We start from the raw sequence: 21812 nt of genomic DNA, 5'->3' as shown, positions 1-21812 counted from the left end.
TTAAGGCCTAAATGGTGATCGATAGTTCACTTTAACCTGCGCACAATCTATTCAGGCTGAGGAGTACCCATAATATTGTTGTTTAGGCACATAATCGCAGCTACTAAGCGCACAATTAATTGTGCTATTAATCACTGTGCTTAGATTAATTATAGCACAGAGGAATTGCCTAATAAAATGAAAGCTGCATCCATCTATATTCAATGTACCTACTGAAGCATTAAACAACTTTCAAGATACAACATTAATTCCATGATGCATCCAAAAGTGAGATGAAATGAGTATACTATCATGATCTGCTATGCCTACATTCAAACAACCATCAAGCCCAAAGTGCACCTCTGTTACTTCTAATACTTCAGCATTATCCCTAGAGCATACAGTCAGGATTTAGCTTTCCCCTCACTGAATTCCTCTTGGGAATTTTAGAGATTAGGTGGCCCTGGACAAAAGTTACTGAGTGTGGGGAGCAGGGCAAAGTCCTCATGCACACAATTTGAAATCTTGCAGCTTGCTTATTTCTTTACTTACTTACTAAGAATCTGGTTTTCTTGCTGAGACTCAAGGCAGCACTGCCACTGCTCTTCCATCAGCTCCGTTCATCCTTCCCTATGCCCATCCAAGGTAGGAGGGCTTTTTTTTAACGAAACATTCATTAGCTGCCTTTCCTCCAAAATGCTCAAGGCAGCCTACTGTGTAAAATATATTTTTAAAATAACAGTTAAGAGTTAAAACACAGTTAAAATACATTAGAAAGTATCCATTGGCACTAGCAGGAGTCAGGTGGGGACAAACAGTACCATTGACACTACTGTGTGACATCACTTCTGGGGAAAACCATAACATTTCTGGTGATTCCTAGAATGATGTGAAGTCACACCAATGCATCCAACAGTGATTTTTTAAAATTAGGTTTTCTTCTGCTGGTAGGAAGTGGGGATTGCCACTCGCCAGTGGGAGGTTTCCTGTGAGATCTGTGAGTGAGATCTGGCAACTCTGTTCCAGATAGGGGCTGGAGATCTCCCAGAATTACAACTGATTTGCAGACTACAGAGATCAGTTCCCGTGGAGAAAATAGCTGCTTTCGAGAGTGGACTCTATGGCATCATGCCCCACTGAAGTCCTCCTGCCCCACTCTCTGGGTTGGGAATTTCCTGGAGCTGGCATCCCTTGTCCTCAGGGGAGAGTTTCTGCTCCTCAGTTCCACACAAGGTTTCCAAGGCTATTCCCAGCAGCTTTATCATAAACCCAGCCAGGAGGAGGAGAAGAATTCAAAGCAGCTGGAAGAAGGTGTGGAAGAAGAGGGGGAGTAGGTGGTGGCAGAGTAGCAAGACTGGTGGCATTAGCAGCCCAAGTGGCTGCTGCCTGCCCCGGGTGCATACTGTAGGCAGTATCTCCTCCAAAGCAATGACTCAGAACAGTGATGCAGGCTACTTTTTATATAAACTAGGGGCCAAGCTACAAGTGACGAATGACACTTGCCTGGCAAGTGAACAGACTCACATGTATTCCTCTCTGTTCACTTGCCATTCACTTGCGCTCCACTTGACCTTGAGGTAAGAGAACACGTGCTGAATCTAGGTATTTCTTCTTGTGTGTTTCGGCTCTAAGAGTGTTTATGCAAGGTACTCTAGTCTAGGCATATTTTTTCAATTGGCTTAGAATGGAGTAATTCTGCATAGGATGGCACTGTTAAGATGGCAGTGCAAGATGGTACTGCAATGCACTTAGGCTTTTTGTCAGTCACGTTACTGCTGTGGTGTGGGAAGGTATTTTTCCAGCCAAAATTGGGATTTCAAAACCTGGTAACATCCTGTGCATCAGCTAACTGTGCTTCAGGTAGCAGAATAGTAGCTAGAGGTCAGAGAGCCTTTTTCATCTGAGAGCATTTTTACTTCTTCATCTTGCTCCATTAAAATATAGTTTCTTAATAAAAGGATGTTTATTAAGTTACATTTTATTAAGAGGTGAGATGACAAAGGAGGAAAGGGATAGTAGGCAAGTAAAAGAAACAGAAGATGGTGAGAAAACACAGCAGAAGTCAATAACTCAGTAAGCAAATGATGTAATGATTAGGTATTAAGAGTAGTCCACTATTATCATATCTCCTAAGGAGATATCTTCTCTGCCAAACAGTGACAGCATTTGTGTTATGGAATACACCCTTATTCTAAACTGCTTGACCTCAGAATTCTTGCATTTCTGTTGGAAAGATTATGGATTATACAATATATTACACAAATGTATTTATTGGGATTGCCCCAAAACACACTTAATCTTATGTGGGACTCATTAGAAATGGTCCTTTGGCACTCAGTATTGGATAATCTCAATGTATTACAATGGAATAATCACACTAGCAACGCATAAAATACAGTGTTTGTTTATCTTTGAACAATAGCCAGAAAATCCATCATAGTATCTTGCTTTAACAAGAAAATTATTCCTTGGCATTGAGAATGAGCAGGGGGAAAGTGGGCACAAAATTTAGAGTCCCAGTTCCCAAAACGTGAGTGAAGAGAGACTGGCCTTATTTCTTATCCAGTCACTCCCAAAGTGTGTGCCAGGGCATGTTAACATGACTTGAGGGAATTGCTAGCATGCTCTGAGAAAGAAATTAAGCAATTAGAAGGTTCTTGAATATGTATGAATGTAAAGTCTCAGTGATAAAGGGAGACTATAAATAACATAAATAATAATAATAAGTAAATAAAATAGGTTGTTAAGCAAATATATTCATTTTTCCCAGTGGTCATGTGTAAGGAAGATCTCCACCCAGCAACTACTTGCACCCTAGTTTTCCACAGAAGGATCCACCCTTGGGGAGAATTAAGGACACCGTGGGAGAGTTCCCCAGGCCAACGTGTAGGTTTTCCTCATTTCTACTGGGCAGGACTCCATTCAGTCTTCCTCTCTATTAAAAAAAATAGGCAATACGAAATCTTAGGCACACGGGAGAACTGGTTTGTAAATTCCCCACTGAGGGCAATGGGTAGAATGAAGTACTTTATTAAGACACAGGGACAAGGGAAAATGTTGAAAGATATTTGGGGGAGAGCAAAAGGTTCGTGTTTGATTTATATCTGAAAATGTTCATGGGCTATAGAGGCACCATTGGGGATGCTTGAGGTACCTTCTGCAGGTAAATGGTCTGGTTCTATGTGTCTGCCTAAGTGTGATTAGATGATGATATGGGCAAATCCTGAGCAGATGCATGGAACTGGCGATAAGACAAATACCTCTCCTTCCAAGCCCTTCTCTGCTAGCTAAAGCATGCAGGGTAGAAAGTACAGAATACAGATGCTCCTCCTGCCTCTATGTGCACAAGAGAGCTAATTCCCACCTCCCCCATTGTAAGGGTAAGTTTTGGGTCATACATTAAAAGCAAGCTGAGTTGGGGTTTCCTCCAATCAAACTCATGTTTAGCACGTGTGTAAAGAGGCCCTACCTTCTTCTGAGAGGCCATTCTAAAGAGCTGAGTCCACAGCTGAGAAAGCCCCAAAATGGGCAGAGACAAATCTCACAGCCCTACAAGATGACACAAGAAGCAGTCCCTGTGAGAAAAGTATGAGCTTCATGGATAGGTCTTCCACTTGTTTTTCTGACGATGATCCCAAAAGAGGTAAAAATCTAACTTTAAGTGGAATATGAGATGTAAGAATTTAATTTTTTTTTTAAGTCTTCAGGTGAGCCAACAAAGAACTGCCAAGGTCTGACTGATAACCAGAGTTTTCTGTTAAACTAAGAGCCAAGCTACAAGTGATGCCTTACACAGGTTGGACACTTGTCAGCTTACCTCAAGTTTTGATGAGAAATGTAGGCGTCCTGGTTTTACAGCTTGGCTCTCCATTACAGCTGCAAGACCAGGATGCCTACATTTCCCATCAAAACTTGAGGGAAGCTGACAAGTGTCCAACCTGTGTCTGGCGTTACTTGTAGCTTAGCTCTAAGAACAAAAATACCTTATTGCCAGGTAATACCATCCACTTACAATAGCAACCCCCACTGATCAATACAATACTATTCACTCTGCTCCAGTTTGAAAGCAGGAAAGAATAAAGTGATGAAGGGAAAGTACTCCAGCTTACCTAATTAGGAGGTGTCTGTACACTACAGCGCAATTAAAATTCTGTAATTTTATCAATACATTATTAAGGAATGAGATGCCAGAATTGGTATTTCTCCAACCTTTCAAAAAGCATGCTAGACTCAGTTAAGAGACCAAGCAATCCTAAGCAGGTTTACTCAGAATTCACTATTCAGTGGGATTTACTCCCAGGAACATGTTCTTAGGATTGCATAGTTAAGTCCAATGTTTGGATCTTCCATACACAGAAAAGGAGCCAATTCTTTCTGTGGCCATTTGAGAATGTCAATCTTATTTAATATTTTGAAGTGGATTCGCATCATTTTTTAAATATTTGTTAAGCATTTGTGTAACTGTGCAAATATTAAACTGAAAGAAAGAATTAAACAGAGTCACGTAACATAGGACAACTAAGAGCCAGTTTAGACGTTCTAAAGAAACAATGAGAAATGATGAGAGAAAGAACTGTACTTTCTCTTCCAAGATCTCTGGATCTCATCTAGATCAGGAGAGGGCAAGCGGGTGGAAATGTTATACTGGGAACAGACAGCCCATGGCACTTATATGAACCTTTCTCCTTGAGGAAAGCTATGGAGGTATAGGGAGAGGAAACAGTGGTAAAAAGTAAAAAAGATTAAGAGTCCAGAAGCATCTATAAGACTAACAAAGTTTGTGGTAGGGTATGAGCTTTCGTGAGTCACAGCTCATTTCTCAGATACTTCTTCAGTAGTGAAAAGCTATTTGAACAATCAGTGGGGAGGACCAATGCATAGATCAAAGACTATTTATTATAGTGAGTCCATTTACTGCTTTGGCTCAATTGATCTCAGATAAATAACATTCCTGATATAGTAAACATCGGTACCTTTATTTCAAACATTATGATAAAACAGTATGTTTTTCTTGAACAAGCAGAACTATCTTTTTTGTCCAACTGATCACTTAAACTTATGCCCTAATCATGTTGTCTGCTGAATCTGATATTGAGACCCTAGAGATTATTTTTATCATATATATAATTCTCAATATTTGGTTATTCAAACTTAATCCTATGCGTACGATTCATTCATTTGGGTCTTAAGTGTATTCTCTATGCACTTTTAAAATACAATAATATGTTTTACAAATATTTAAATTACATGCAGGCTCTCCTTTGCAGCTGCTTACAGCCAGCTGTTTTGCTTATGCCCCAGTGGATTTCCTTTCACACTATGAGTGAATGGGGTGGGGAGGGGGTCAGAAGGGAGAGCTGCTTCAGTGCAGGTTCAGCACAATTTGATGTTCTTAGTCAATATAAACAAACTGTAATTCACAAGTCTATAAAAATAATTTTTTATAGCAGAGTTGTGTTTTACCTCATCCAAGACACAGTCTCCAAGATCATGCAATTGTCACAACAACATCTGTCAGCTGCTGGAAAAGTATAGCCTGTAGTCATATCAAGCAACAGTGCCACAATTTGAGTTCCAAATCTTGGGTAATTGTATAGCTTAAACACACAACAACAACTGCTAAATCACTCAGTAACATAAGCCCAGACCAAACCTCCTTCCTCTTTTTTTCTGTCAGACTACATCTCCCAGTAAGTGGTGCTTCAGCCACTAACTTAGCCACTATTATATCTAAAAACAATACACCTGTGTTGTGCTTTCTGCAGCATAGGAGCCTGGGAAATTCCTGGAGATTGAGGCAGTGCCTGGGGAAGCTAGACTTTGGGGACAGGGGGGAGCTCAGCAATGTCCTGCAATGTCACATCCTAGTCAAAGGTCAGCTTCTCCAACTCCTCCCCTTTCTGTGAGGTCATATCCTCTCACTGAAATTCAATTTTTAAATTCAAATTTTAAATTTAAATTTCTTTTGTACCACTCCCCTTTGCCACCTTACATCAGTTGTAGGCTTCCATATGTCATACTAACATTTTGATCCTAACTAGTATCTATCCATTATGTTCCACTCAACCTACAAACACCTCTCAAAAATGTCTTCAAATTTTTCTCAGTGTTAAGAAGAAAAATCCCATCCCTCTCTCAATCCTCAACCAATATCTGGCCTTTAGAACACAAACAACAGTGTTTTTCCTTGTCTCCATATTACACCATAACTTTTATGGTGTAACTCTACACCATAACTTTTTATGGTGTACTCTACAAGCACAGCTGTGCTTGTACTCTACAGCTTGAAGTTTACAGAAACTGCCCCCCCACTCCCAACGGAGGGGAAGGGGGGGCTCCTGGAAAGAGCCTGATGCCTGCACTCCCCTTCCAACTGCATGTTCTCCCTCCCGTAGACTGCCACTCTGTAAACTTCAATTAAATGGAGATCCAAGCTGCAAGACCAGGACGCCTACATTTCCCATCAAAACTTGAGGGAAGCTGACAAGTGTCCAACCTGTGTCAGGCGTCACTTGTAGCTTGGCTCTTAATGGTATACCAATAGCATTCTGAAGCTGACATTTTCTCCAGGGAAACTGGTTCATGCAGTCTGGAAATCACATGTAATTTCAGGAGAACTCCACTTTCAGACTTATAACACTAAGCTAGCCCCTATTGCTATTGTTTTAATTACTTCTGACACAACAGCCAGTTTATGAGCTTAATAGCCACAATCCAGCCAAACAGTTTGCCAATCATCATTTCCCCCTGCCTCAACTCAGGCTACAGGCCTGCTTTCAGGCACAGGTTTTTCCCCCAACCCTTTTGCTAGGCTTGCCACACTGCCACTGCCACTGCCGTCTTACCCCAGTCACCTGACTGGAGAGGTGGAGGCTCGGGGGAGGAGGACCACATGTGCTCCCAAGATCTCTTGTCACGCTGAAGCCAGATTCATTAAAAATCACCTATTCTGAGGCAATTTTTAATGACTATGTCTACAACTGCAACTGATGTCATTTTCCAAGATGACGGTGGAATGTGGGAGTCCATGGAAGTGTGCATGTGGGAAATAAGTACCCTGCTGTTCCCACCTCCAGGCTCCTGCCCCCCACCCAGTTTTGGCCCCTTGGGGCCCTGGCAACCCTACCTTTGGCTACTGTCTCTAACCACTGCATTCTTCCAGCAGAGTTAAGCTCAGAGAGAGCTACAGTGCTCACAGGGCTGGCACCAGGGTTTCTGGTGCCTGAGGCTGGGGGCAACTGCAGGTCTGCTCTTGCCCCCTTGCACGTGCGCGCATGCATGCACATGGACTCTGGGGTGGCAGGCAGCTGGGCGGGAGGGCTGCCAACTCAGACTGCCCCACATTGCCACCACTGGTGTGCGCTGCCAGCCAGACATGGTGAGTGGCTGGGGAGGTGCGCATGCATCCTCTCAGCCTTCCTGCTCCATTGCTCCACACGCCACCCTGGACGTCTGCTGCATCTGGCCCGTGGCTGCTGATCCCAGCCAGGGGCACGTGCTGGCAGCGGTGGCAGCGCAGGAGGGCTGGGAGGCTGCAGTAGATGCGGGCCAGATGTGGCAGATGGCTGGGGCGGCGCGTGGGTGGCTTCCCATCCCTCCTGCTCAGCCGCCCACGTGCTGCTGCCACCAGCTCCACAGCATGTGCCCTCGCCTCTGACGCCCCCTCCAGTGCCTCAGTGCTGGAGGCGGTTGCTGGATCTGACTCAGTGGAGGCGCCGGCCCTGAGTGCTTATGCCCAAGGACATGATACCTGCTATGTTCCTGAAAAGAGACAATATCTCCCCACTTCCATGGAGCTTCTGGGCTCTCTAAACTGCTGAGATAGGTTAGGTTAGCCTGGCTTTCTTCATAACTGTTCTAGTCAGTTGCTTCTTCCTTCTTCTGGAGCCTTTATACCCCTTCTGGCCTTGCTGCCTCCTTTAGCTTATTCCTGAGAAAGCCTTTCTGTCAAAGACACCTTTATTATGAAGGCCTTTACTCCATAGGGAACTAGTGCTGGCTGTCATTCCTCTTGTCTGCTTTTCAGCTGTCTTTGGGGACTCACCTTTTCTTTCCTTCAGCCCTGCAACCATGATGCTACCTCTCTCAGGACTATTTCCTTGCATTCCTTTTCCTTTCTCAGCATTAGGGAGCTGTGGGGTGTGATGGGGTTGCAGGACTACTGCTGCAATTTTCAACTTGGGGTTTAACCTGGATTTTAATTTGAGTTTTGCTAGCATTAGATGAACTCACAATTAATGCCTTCTTTTGTTATTGTCTTTTTGTTGTAATTATTGCACTGAGCCATATTGAGTTTGATACCATCACATAACATACGTTCTCAAAATACAAACTATGATGGTCTGTGTCCTTCTAAGCATTTTGGAATACCTATTTTGAGTCAGTAACCTCTTGTAGCTTACCCTTTGAGGATGACCTAATGCGATGGAGCACTGGGCTCCTGTACCTTTAACAGGTGTATAAAAACTGGCACTCTGATAGATGCAGCTTACCCTAGAGAAGTAAGAAAAGCTGCACATGTTAAAGTTCTACATTTTGGGAAACTATTCAAGATACACATGACTTTGCTATTATTGCAACTCACCAAACTGACCATAATTTCCAGGGGATTAATGAACTTTGTGCTGCCTACAGACTAAAGTATACAAGATAGCAGGAGATTGGTGGCTGAATCTCCCTGAATATGTGGCTGGCAAACAGGGTTCCATTTGTGGTTCACTAATTGTTAGGGATGTCCATTGGGATGGGAAATTCCTGAAGATTTGGGGGTAGGGCTCCCAGGTGCCTGCTGGTGGTGGGTAAATTCCCGGGGATTTGCCTCCTTGTCCGCCAATCGCCCAGTGATCAGCAGGAGGTAGCAAACTCCCGAAGGTTGCCCACTACCAGCAGGCACTTCAAGAAAGTGTGCCGTGCACACGTGCACTCCCAACTGATGTGGTGACATCACTTCCAGAAGTGACATAATTGCACTGGCTGCAGGAGCATTCTTGTGCTTCGTTTGGAACCAATTTGGGTGCCAAGTGGGCCTAATCGGCCCGTGGCAAGTGCAGGAGCACTCATGCAGCTAGTGCACTGATATCACTTCCAGAAGTGACGTCACCATACCAACTCCAGGGCACACACATGTGAACAGGCCGCCAGCACGAAGTAAGTGCCAGGTTTCCAACCCTCCCAGCAGAATGGCATAGGGACCTGGTAACCCTATTTGGGGAGTGAAGCCTGAGGTGGAACCTCAGCTGGGCATTATGCCATGGAGTCCACCCTTCAAAGCAGCCATTTTCTCCAGGGGCACTGATTTCTGTAGTCTGGAGATCAGTTAAGGTTGACAGATGTGCTAGGGGCCCAAGAGGGGGTGCAGGGGGCTGGAGGGGAGGTTATGAACTGACCCACAGGTTTCCCATCATGACTGAAAATGACATCATTTTACAGTATGGTGGGGGAGCGCTGGAGCATGCATGCTTCTCCAAGTGAGCAGGGACAGTGGACAGCAGGTGGGGACAGGTTTTTCCCCACCCTGAGTGGGAGACTGGCAAGCCTAAGATAAGTTGGTAATTTGGGGAGGTCTCCAGATACTACCTGAAGGTTGGCAACCCTTGTACAGGTCTGTATTATGCCCACAGTTTTGACCATCGGCTCAAGGCTGTGCCCATGTTACATTTCAGCTTTTTAATTCTGATCTTCTGATACTTTTTTAACAGCTTGGAGAAAATTCCACCAGGAACCCCCATAAATGCATATTCTCAAGTTCAGCTGCAAGAAGTTATCAAAAAAATACGGGAAAGGACAGCCACATACAAAGAAAGGCTAAAAGATCCAGTCCTCTCCTCACCTGATGTCAGTCCAACAGCTTGTAAGTTCACTGGATTCCAAGTAGACTCTTATAAAAATTGTTTTAAGATTAAAACTAAACCAATGCAACAATGCTTCAAAACAATAACCTGGAGGCTAGTCTCAGACTGATTTAAACCATATTGTTCCCAACTGTATTCACTGTTTGGGAAATGGTCAGCTCTGACAACTTCGCCACAGAGATCAAGGCTTCATAAGCTGAAACTCTGCTAAGCCAAACTAACACTATCCTTGTGGCCTACCAGATGATCAGCCTCTCCCTGCTCTTTTTTGTGATCCCAAGCAGACAACACATACAGGTTGACTTTTGCTTGGCTGGTCACAAGTTCAAGATGTTGTATAAATTGTGCATGATGTTGAGCCCGCTCACTTGCAGTCTCGTCTGCTTAGCCCTTAACTTACTTTTTGGACTGGAGTCCACTGATGTTGTTGCCAGAACTGGTTTCCTTGAAATAAAATTATTTGTGGGGGAATTGGAAAGGAGAATGGCTGTGCAAGAGGCTGGTAACTGCAGGGATCTATCACCAACTTCTACGGAGTCCCTTCCCAAAATAGCAAACAAGGCTGGTTCTTAAAAGTCAAACAATAACTTTTATTAAGAACAAAAGGGCATAATTACACACACACACACAGTCTTAGGAAGCTTAGCCAGAAATTGGGAATACAGAGAGAGGGAGCAAATATATCTTCCTATCCTGAAGGGAGGGGCAGTCTGCGGGGGAAGAGAGTAGCTTCGAACGTCCAGCATCCTCGGCGAAGAGAGCGAGAGGCTTAGGGTAAACCTCAAGGGAACAGCAGCACTTGTGGATCCAGAAGCACGTACAAAGAGAGAGGCTTAGGGAAGCGACCCTAAGGGAGCAGCCTGGAAGCTTGCATGATTTGAATGAGGCCAGGGCCTTGCCTTTATAGGTAAAATGTGCCCTGAGGTGGGAGAGCCCACCTAGCCATTAGAGCAAAGGCTCCAATGGTCAGTTCCTGGGTTTGACCAAAGGGTTGATCACCTTGATCGGTAGCTGCCGGGGTGTGTGAAAGCAAATGCAAAACATATTCTAGCACTGCACAAAAAGGATAGTTTGTTAGTGAATTCCACCAGAGCTAAGTTGATGGATTTTAGGTGGGGACTGTACTTTCCCAGGAACAACTGTATATACTTATGAATGTCATTTGATTATCTCCTCAATCAAGGATAGGAGATCTCATCATGGAAGAAGGGAAAGGAATGTGCTAAGTAGGGATGACTCTGTGAGACCTTTGTTGCACTGGGCACCTATGGGGCTGGAGGGACTGCAAATCCAACAACCTCTTAATCACTCCGCATTCCTGTGTGGCATTCCATGCATGCCGTGTCCTCCCAGGCGGGATTCAGTAACTGTTGGAGGCTCTCTGGTGGCAATACAGCAGCTGTTTTAAATCCAGAGGCCTGGTGATATTTTTAATATCACAAGCAACCATAGTAAAATAGTTATTAAAATGGCGGAGGCTGGGCCGACCACTTACAACATCAGGAAAATAAGATCATCCTAATCCAGATTCAACAGGTTCAACAGCTCTGTGCAAAAGGCTTCTGATTGTATTTGAACTCTTAATTCCCTAGCTAGAATAACCTAACACAATATTTCTCAAAAATTTTACTCGAAGGAACCCTTTTCATATGTGTTTAAAATGCTTGAAGAAAACCAGTGTTACGAGTTAGATCCTTAAACCAGATTGTTTGCAGTCATTCATTCTTCCTGAAATAACAATCTAAGAACTTGGCTATTTAAGATTAGGCCTGTACAACTTGTCAACCACTAAACTGGTAATCTTGCTGAAGCAAAAAAAAAAACCCTAACAGGTTGTGTAGATAATTTCAGGTGCAGAGTGTTTTTACTTATTTATTTATATCCTGCTTTAATTCCTCAATGGGGACCCAAAGTGGCTAAACAATACACACACAAAAATATGACCGAAGAAAATAGGGAAAGAAGGGGAAGGCCTTTGAGCGCCACACAGGTCTTAACTCTCTTCCATCCAGCTCCAAGCTAAGATCCAGAGGTCAGCTGGTGTCTTTGGGTATATACAAGCTTTAAGTGCCAGTAAACAAGAGGAGAACAAACTCACTAAATGTCATTCAGCTGCTGCTAAGCATTTAATGTCCCCTTTCATTCCATAAGACTTAATGGGTCAGATTGTTGTACAGCATGAACTAATAATGCACCTGTATCACACCCAACAATCCCCAGTGCCTGTGCATTGTAGGGGAAGATCAGTAATAGGTGGCCTGGAGCTGAATTGAAAATTAATAGAAGCTAGTTTGCCATTACTAGTCTTCTCAATAAGTAGGGATGCCAGGCACCCTTACCCTCCCAGTAGGGCTGGGGGGTTTGGCACTCAAGGTAGTCCTCGTACATATGTAAAGCATGCATGCACTCCCAATGCAACTATGTCACTTCCAGCAGTGACATCATTATACAAGCCGCAAGAGTGCTCCCACACTCTGTGCTGGGCCAATTCTTGAAGAATCAGTCCATTTAGGGCCCAAATCAGCCTGCTCACACCGTACCAGGAGCATGCCCTGGAAGGCTTGTTCCCCCACCCTTTCCCCACATTGGCCAGATGAATGGTGATGAGGAAAGGCTGGGAGTGGGGGATTCCTCGCCCCCACTGGAGGACTGACAATCTTATCAATGACATGTAGTTCCTTAGAACATCGTTCAAAATATACTTCTCTAAAGGATTATCATTATAAAGACAACTGTTCTATACTATCCATGCTTTAGACTCTAAGAGGGTTTTTTTACATTTCCATTAATAAAGACCAAAATATATATTTGAGTGGACAAAAGTTTACATGTGAATCCAGGAAGAAAATGTGTCTAGTGAAACAGACGAGAACTCTGGGCATAAAAACCACCTGTCATTTTCATTAAAGGATTCAGCATGGTCAAGTAGAATTCAGGAAGCCCCAAGAAGATATGTATCTCACCTGGAATCAGTTAAGCATTGTTCTTAATTAACAGAATAAAACCTATATTTCTTAGTCTGAGCAATAAAGAGTAGGAAGTATATAGGCTGCATATTCTATAGTTCCTTGGGAATGGCATCCATACTTCTGCTGAGCTGCATTTAACAAGCTGGATAAATTTAGTAAGACGATTAAGATAATGAAAGCTCAACCTTTTAAATATATATTTGCAAAGAAAAGTATAGCCCTGAAATTTCAAGTGTGAACTATTTCCTCCTCCCAATTTTACACAAGTACACAATCTTTTCTCTCTCCTTTGATAAGAGGTTTTGGTTTCCCTTGCTGAGATGAATTTATTTTCCAGGACAACACTGAGAAATGTATCTTATTTAGGCAATTAATGTTCTGCCATCTGATTAAAAAAAAAACCCTTAAGACTTTTTTCAAGTATAATACCAGCAAGCAATAAAAGCATCAGCTGATAAAAATGATAATGCCACAGTATAAAATAAAGAGTATAACCATCAAGAGCAAGCATACAAGCCAAATCAATGAAGATCAATGATGTTGGCAGAGCATCTGCACAACAATAGTCATGATGAACTGATCTTAGCCTTTTGGCTAAGATCAAGTGTAGTAAAGAAAGTTTATTTAGAAACTAACATACTTGATAGGAAAGCAGAGAGATACAGATAGACTTCTAGTGATCTAGCTTACTGAAAGAGAGAGGTTCTGAGAGGAAGCAGGATATTGTCCTGAGAGTACAAATCTGGAGACAAGACAAGGAAATGATACTCAATAGAAAGAGAGTTGGTGATCTCACATTCCTATCTAACTAACCCTTGCTGCCCCCTGTAGGGTCTTCTTCTCTTCCTCTTTGTACACCAGACGTTGCTTCTTCCAACAAATATAATGATAATATTAACTCCACATCAAAGCCCTGGTGGAAGAGAATTAATATTGCATGTGGCAGAACAACTCCACTGCCCTTACTGCCCTCTGAGGTGTTTCAGAGTAACCAGTCGAAGTCTCCACCTGGTATGTGGACCCAGCTGGCACCCCCAACCCTCAGAGGGACTTTTGCTCCTTCTCTCTTGTGCCTGCTGCTTAGGGTTCCCAGTGCCCGCCAGTGGTGGGTAAACTCCCAGGGATTTGCCCCTTCGTCCGCTGATTGCCTAGAGGTTGTCTGCTACTGGCAGGCACCTTAGGAATGCGCACCATGCGCACACTCCCAACCATTACAGCAATGTCACTTCTGGAAGTGATGTCATCATGCCAGACATAAGAGTACTCCCATGCTTCGTTTGGGGCCGATTTGGACCCCAAATGAGCTGAATCAGCCCCATGCGGAGTGCAGGAACACTCGTGCAGCTGGCACAATGATGTTACTACCAGAAGTGACGCCATTGCGTAAGCCCTGTGGCATGCAAAGAGGATCCTTGTGAGCAGCACGAGTTAAGTGCCAGCTATCCCTACTTCCCTGTGGGAGGTGAAAGGGACCTGGCAACACTACTGCTGCTACCACTTGGCCTTTGTAGAATTGCCTATGTGGAGGGCCAAGGCTCCCCACTCTACTGGGCAGGCTTTTCACTCTGAACCCCATATGCCCAGTCTCCTGCTACCCAGCACCCAGTTACTGCAGGGCCTGTTTATTGCATCTGTACACCACTGGGAGATCAGCCAGTCACCAACAGACCACCCCCTTCCTGTGGCATCTGTTTTAGGAAAAGTGCTTGAGCAGTGTATGTACATTGTAGTTTAACAATTGTAGTCACCCACTGGATAGTACCTATTGGTTAATATCATGACCGGTAAGATGTTCTCCCTTTTCCAGTTTAATGTTTACTCTTTTAAAAAAATGGTACATGAAAAGATGGGCATCCATATATGTAGTTCTTATACTCCTATTGTTTGGGGAGCAACCCTAGCAGGCACTCTCATAAGTGTCCAATTTTATTCAATGGGATTACTCCAGAAAAGTATTCTTAGGCTTGCACCCTTTTCTAAATTAGAAATGAAATTCACTAAACCAAAAGCTCTACCATACTATCTAGTCAAGGTCACTTAGCCATTACCTTTCAGGGAAAAGTTCTATGCCTAGAAATTAAAATAGGATTGAACAAGCTTTTTGCAGTGAGGTATCAGAGCAAGTGCAATGGCCACACTTGTGGTACCTAATAACAAGCTTTCTCAATAAATAAAATTGGCTTGTATCCAGACTAAACAGATTTATGAGTGCAAGATTCTGCCCAGAGAGCCTGATTCCCTTCCTCCCCTGGAAGCCCAAAATGCTTCCCAAAAATCCAATTCCTGGGGGACAGGAGGAGACCCTCTCCCCATGAAGAAGGAGGGGGGGTGGGCTTTTGTGCTGCTGCAGAACAGGGAATGCAGAAAAATTGAGCTCCGTGGGCAGAAATCCTTGCATGCATTGAAATGTTAATCTGGATACAACCTGTCATTTTATTCACACCTAGTGCTAATGATTACACTGTTTAGGCAGATGCACATATTAGTGTTGATTTTACCCCTTCTACCTTTCTTCTGAAACTTCAAACATAAATTTTGCTGACACTTCATAGGGTGGATTTTTATACTGTATACTTTGCTGTAGCTTCAGAAGTCTTTGTTTTGAGAAACGTGTATTAAAGGAAGCCTTTTTGAAAATGTGTCCAGCACCCAAAAAGGAAGCCCCACCACCTCCACCAAAAGAAGAAGAAGAAAAAAAAGAAGTGAAAAAGGAAGATGTTGCAGTACCAGAGGAGGAACACTATTGTGATATGCTATGCTGTAAATTCAAGAGGCGGCCCCTCAAATATTACCTGAAGAAAATAAAACTGCCACAAAGTATGGATCCATTGACAGGTAGGCAGAAAGCTTCCTGAGAAAAAAAGCTGCCATGGATGGTATGGAATGATTGATGGCTTATCCAGGGGTCATAAAGCCTATGAGAACTTCAGAGGAAATACTAATCTGGACAAATAGGTATGTTGGTACGAATAGCTTACTGGACTCATTAATAAAACAAAACCTCTCTAATCCTAGTCCAATAATTTAGTCCAGCTTTTTCTGTCTAGAACCCAATTTTAATTTCACTTTTAAAACCTGGGATTGGCCACAGCTCAACTACATCCTGGGCATGCATGCTTCCAGGCATGTAAGATGTGCCTTGGTCCTTAAGATGCAGTGAAGTGTATTTGTCATAACAATGTTTTTCATGGGTCTCTCCCTCCCTCTCAACAAATAGATGGTTTAGATCTTCAGCATCGCACCCAATGTTTTTTTCTAGAGTTCCTTGAGTTTGGGGGTCTTGAATGGAACAGGTGGGAGGGGAACAGGAAGCACGGGGTCACTGCCCACCAGCTAACCAGCAGAACACTGAGTTCATGTTATGTAGGCATATCACAGCCTACACCCTCACCTTGGCCACTGGCACAGGCTTTCATATGTCTCTGGAATTAAAAACTCTGCCTGTGGCAACATAGGGGACAAACCCCTCCCATTTGGAAACTGGAGCCAAAGAATATCCTATCCCCTGAACAAATAGCTGATCCTGGATTTTCTTTGCCTTCTTAGAACAGGAGATGCTTCGGGAGAAAAGAAGGTGCATCACCTGTGGTCTGCAGGGACAATCTAAAGTAGCTTTCTCTTTCAAAGAAGGATGCATGGTGGCTAAGATTTTATAGAATGGAAATATATTTTGTGATTACCTGGCATGGGGAGGTATGGAAACTTTTTTAGGGGGGGGATGCCCACTACATTTTTTCAAATGCCAATAGGCTCAGCAAGATTGGGGAGCCTAGGTTTAGTAAATGCACTGTCAAATCTCAAACAAAAAGCAGATTTAAGAGAGGCGCACATCTTATTTTCCAGATCGTTTCTATGTGGCATGGTTATTCTTGGTTACCCTTGCCTATAACTGGAACTGCTGGCTCATCCCAATGCGTTGCATGTTCCCCGTTCAAACACCTAGCAACATAATATACTGGATCATTATGGACATCCTCTGTGACCTCTGCTACATCTGTGATCTGTTGATATTTCAGCCACGATTACAATTCGTAAGAGGTGGAGACATCATAGTAAGTAACAATGAGGAGGAAATTAAATACACATTTAATTCTGCCATTTCTGCCTTATTTCCTTCTTTGTTCAGAATTCCTTTCTAAAGCACCTCCATAAAATTGCCCTTTTTCTCTCTTTTAATCCCACCTACAAAAACCCTTTCTTTGTTAAAGTACCATATATGTTGGTGGTGTAATTATTAAACCCACAGATGTCACCACAGCTAGATATCTGTGATGGGCACAAACGCAGCTTCTTGTCATGCTTGCTCACTCTATCCTGCCTCCCCCTCTCCTCTTTTCATTCACAGAGCTTGATTTAAGTCTTCCTGCTTCGAGAAGCACATAATCCAGTTCTACTTTGCCATATCATTACAATGTAGGCACCTGGGCAAATGGGAGTCTGTTCCTCTAACCACCATTCTATCCCTCAGATATGGAGGAGACAACCCCCATATTTGCCCAAATGTCTGCATTCATGTTATGGATAATTATAGCTTGAGTCCAAACTTCCAAAACTTCAAGCAGAGGGGGGCAGAGAGTGTGAGCGCACCAAGAAGCTGTATTTGTAAATGTTCATCATAGACAGAAATTTGTGTTGATGTCGGAATACAACCTTTAGGTTTCCATTTACAGCACCAGAAAAATGTCACTTACTGCAAACTAGAAGCAAGTTGTTTAAAAAGTGTATGCTCTTCGCACATTCACTTCTCTGCCCGGCAGTGTGGAAAACATCATTTGAAGCTTTTTTGAAAAAGTCCTTATGAAAAGATTGAACCCACATGCTGACGTACAGCAGAAGTATAAATTCCTTTTGCAGCTTCTGATGAACTTTCTTTCGTAAGGGAATAGCATCTGTTCCCATAGAAGGACATTTAAAAATAAACGTCTAATCATTCTTAATAGATGCAATGTTGACAGTTCCAGTACTAATCAGAGCATATTTATGCAGCTTCACATGACTTGCTATGCATTCCTATGGATCCATATTTTCCTCCAGTGACTGATTCCTCTACGGGATCATTGTTTCCAGTATCCCAGTGAAAATTATTAACCCAGTAAATAAGGATTTACCTTTGCATCTCTCCCTTCCTCCCTTCCTCTCACTCTCCCTTCTCTAACTCCTGATCATTTAAAAGTTATTGTCGAAGGCTTTCACGGCTGGAGAACGATGGTTGTTGTGGATTTTTCGGGCTGTATAGCCGTGGTCTTGGCATTGTAGTTCCTGACGTTTCGCCAGCAGCTGTGGCTGACATCTTCAGAGGTGTAGCACCAAAGGACAGAGATCTCTCAGTGTCACAGTGTTAGTTGAAAGTTAGTTGAAACTGATAAGGTGAAATTTAAATCACAAGGAAGACATTTTATAGTCACAGAACATACAAGAATGGGGTGTCTGTTTCCTAGTAAATATCTTTATTTTATAGAAATCCCTCTTGTGACATTACCTCAACAGTGTGGGAATTGCCTGTTTTTCCTTTCTGCTTCAGAACACAGGAAGCCCTAGGTCATGCAAAAGAAAACCATGATGAGGTTCCTTTCCTCACCAGTATTGTCCATACTCCAAGGAGGGTGGTGCTGATGTGGAAGCAGGTGCATCTCACCGCTCTTCCCATAATATTTGAAACTAGACACTCTGTAGCGGCTCTCATGCCTCTGAAATGGCACTGGAAGGAATTCCTAGGCTGCAATCCTAAGGCCACCTCCTGTGAGTAATCCCCATTGATTAACAGGGGGCTTATTTCTGACTTGTCATGCTTAGGCTTGCTCCCTAGTGGTGCATTATTTGAAATAATCAAAATGGAATCCAGCACGTTTGTGCTCCAAACCATTTGCACAGCCCAAATGTGACTATGAAAAAAGAATCTGTGCCTTAAACAGAGCATCACTCCTTGCTAGAGATGGGCACGAACCAGAAAAAAACCGAACCATGTGGTTCGTAGTTTGTCACGTTTCACAAACCATGAACCCCGAACTTTCACAAACCTATCCCGGTTCACAAACCGGTTCGTTTTGGTTTGTGAAAATGTCACTTCCAGGCCAGCAGAAGGTCACTTCCAGATCAGTATAAGGTCTGCAGAAACCCAGTCCCCATTGCCTAGGAAACTGATTGATTGGCACCAGGCTGTCTGCAGTGACGAACCAAAAAACGAACCAAACAAACCGCCCTAAAGTTCATGGTGGTTCATCAAAAATGGGCTCTGACGAACCACGAGCCAGCCTGATTCGTGACGAACTTTGGTTTGTATTTTGGTTTGTACCCATCTCTGCTTCTTGCACATTTAAAAAGGCCCCAATCCATCTAACATTATGGTTACATTGAAAGTCACAACTAAGTGACTTACGCTCTTCTAAACCCATTTAATTCAATGGATTTAGAAGGGTGTAACTATGTTTAGGATTACACTGTCAATCCCATAACCAATGAAATAACTAATGTGTTCCAATTTTTCCAATGAAGCTTAATCACAGCTAATGTGAACTGGATTAAGGCATAGCCTAAGATTAGGTTTTCCATATTTATATATCTACAACATCCAAAACTAACTATTGGACCATGATATCTCAGGCTAGTGTGATTTAACAGCCCCACCTTGCATCTGTGAGCAAGACACAGACATATTGCAAATCCAGCAATGATCTAGATCAGTGTGGCATGGCATCTATGGGTGCCATAGTGCCTGCTGATACCTTTCCTGGTGCCCACAAAGTGCTTTTAGAAAGTGGGCAGGGTCAGCGGGGCTTCAATTAGCCATTGCAATTTTTGCCCAGCAGGGCTTCAATTGGCCATTGGAGATCTGATTGGCTCTGCAGATTTTTAAAGAAATGTTGCTTTGGCAGCAGCTGCCACCTCAGCTTCACTTTAAAACAATGTGTTCATTTAAAAAGGCATCCTTTACACAGAGTTGCTGCCAGAAATGTTGAAGAGTTACTATTAGAGTTATTTATAACTTTACTCCCTGACATTTTGGGGTTGGCGCTACCTCTTGGGCAGCCATTTTGTGGTTATGCTCATCACCCTGTGTCAGAAGAAATCTCCAAATACCTGCAGGCTCAAAAATGGTGGGGAGTCGGGGACTCCTGATCTAGGTAGGTAACTAGTGTTGTTTGGCACTTGTTAAATCAATGCTGTTACTTGGGCATAAAACATTCCTATTTGTGAACCAAATAGACCGTACGGTAGCCTATTAAAGATCCTAAGCCATTTCCATCTATAAAAGTATTGATTTCAGTGGTTATAAAATCAAACAATTATCCGTACATTAGCAGGTTCAGGGACATTTGGAGGGGTGTTGTTTGTTGTTGTTTTACTGAGCAAAGGGTTTTGTTCCCCTTCTTTCTATTTCCAACTGCAGACAGACAGAAAAGAAATGAAGAAATACTACTGGAATTCGGTAAAATTTCGGGTAAGCAGGAAATAGGAATGCTAGGTGAGATACAAATCAGCTATTCCAAGTAAATGTCCATGGATAGGGCTTCACTATGCAGCAATTTTTTGCAATGTGTATTCTTTATGGTGGAAAACAGGTAACACATACATAGTAAATCAAGAAATAAAATCTTATAATAAAGAGTATACATATCATGATATAATATGAAATTTGATTTATTTTCTGCCTTTTTCATGCTGCTTATGATATATTGATGTAACTGCTATTTTCATCTACTGTTCATGGATTGTATGCTCGTTAATGAATTGGATTTTTTTAAGTGTGGTGAAATACCTTTGAATCTTTTTTTTTAAAAAGATAGAAAGCAAATGTTTTGAATAAATAAATTAATAAAATGGCACAGAATATAAATGTATTGATAAATTTTATATTTTGAGTTTGTATAATAATTTCTTTAAAAAATTAAGCTGCCTTGAAATTTAATTCTTGGAAACGCTGTGGAAAATCTTTTAAAATACATTAAAGATAAGGTTTATATTCATCATAAATTGATGGTCAGTTATTCACAGTGCTTATGAAAGATAGTATGGAAATTGTTGATCATATTGTATATATTTGCATACTGAAGTACTCATCTTTTTGTTGTTTTTCTAGTTGGTTTTAACCATAAAGCTTATGGTACTGAAAGAAAATTTTACTTAACTTTTCTTGAAATCTTGCAAAGATCTTGCAACTTTCTTTACATTGACAGGAATTAGGTATCAATAACTGGAGACTCCATGGCTCCAAAGATGGCCCCTCAATTATCCTACGAGAAGCAAAAGAGTTATGTGTAAGGAGTGGTGGCTGTGGCTGCTACAGTTCAGCTTCAGAGATGGGTCAGGGAGAATCTGGGCCCACCAATCTCCATTGTCTCCTCTTCTCAGGACCCACTCTGTAAAAGTACTTGCTGCCCACAGGACTTAAACTTATTTCCTCTCCTTTAAATCCTTGCTTCTTGTCTTAGCCTTTGGATAGGGAATAATTGGTCTCACTTTAAATTCACAAGCTCCAGGAAATTCCACAAGCACTTAATTAGCATCTCTGTTCATAAGAACTATGTTTCTGATGGCTTTAGCAGTTAATAAAGTGAGAATATGCATAACAGAAACAGGAAAAGCACAATAACTCCTGATTTACTTTATTACTTGTGTAGATTGTGCTTTGGCAAAAAAATTAGATTATTATATAGAGTAGTATCGATTCAAAACTTACTTACTTTAATGATACTGCTCATTTGGCCAGCATAGGCAAAAAAATTGGCAACAGCCAATGTAACTCCTAAATCCATGTCTTCAAAATGTTTCTTTACCTTGCCTGATATCGACAACCCCTCATAATCATAAAAAACAGAAGTAATCCACAAATCTCTAATACTACAAAAAAAAATTATATGCCAGTAAATAAAGCTCCAAAGTTTCTATCTGTCCAGTAGCACAATCACCAAGGGGGAGTATTGAAACAGTCATAGTCTGTACATTTGAATGTTTTCTGATGGCTTATTTATTCTAGTTACAGCAGACTTAAAAACTAGTATAACAGTTTGATTAC

At 42.4% G+C, this 21812-nt stretch overlaps 1 protein-coding gene across 1 annotated transcript in view; it reads left to right on the top strand.

The window, feature by feature from the left end:
• The window catches only part of CNGB3 (cyclic nucleotide gated channel subunit beta 3), an 82742-nt gene that overhangs the window by 29500 nt on the left and 31430 nt on the right, over positions 1-21812 (top strand). Inside the window, exons 4-7 of the mRNA XM_054985485.1 lie at positions 9678-9829; positions 15446-15634; positions 16643-16851; positions 20187-20237. Of these exons, the coding sequence (XP_054841460.1) occupies positions 9678-9829; positions 15446-15634; positions 16643-16851; positions 20187-20237 (601 nt within the window). The remainder of the gene's footprint in view (positions 1-9677; positions 9830-15445; positions 15635-16642; positions 16852-20186; positions 20238-21812) is intronic.

This window comes from Eublepharis macularius, chromosome 7 (genome assembly GCF_028583425.1).
Source record: "Eublepharis macularius isolate TG4126 chromosome 7, MPM_Emac_v1.0, whole genome shotgun sequence".
Classification (NCBI taxonomy): domain Eukaryota; kingdom Metazoa; phylum Chordata; class Lepidosauria; order Squamata; family Eublepharidae; genus Eublepharis; species Eublepharis macularius.
This window is presented reverse-complemented; position numbering and strand designations above follow the sequence as displayed.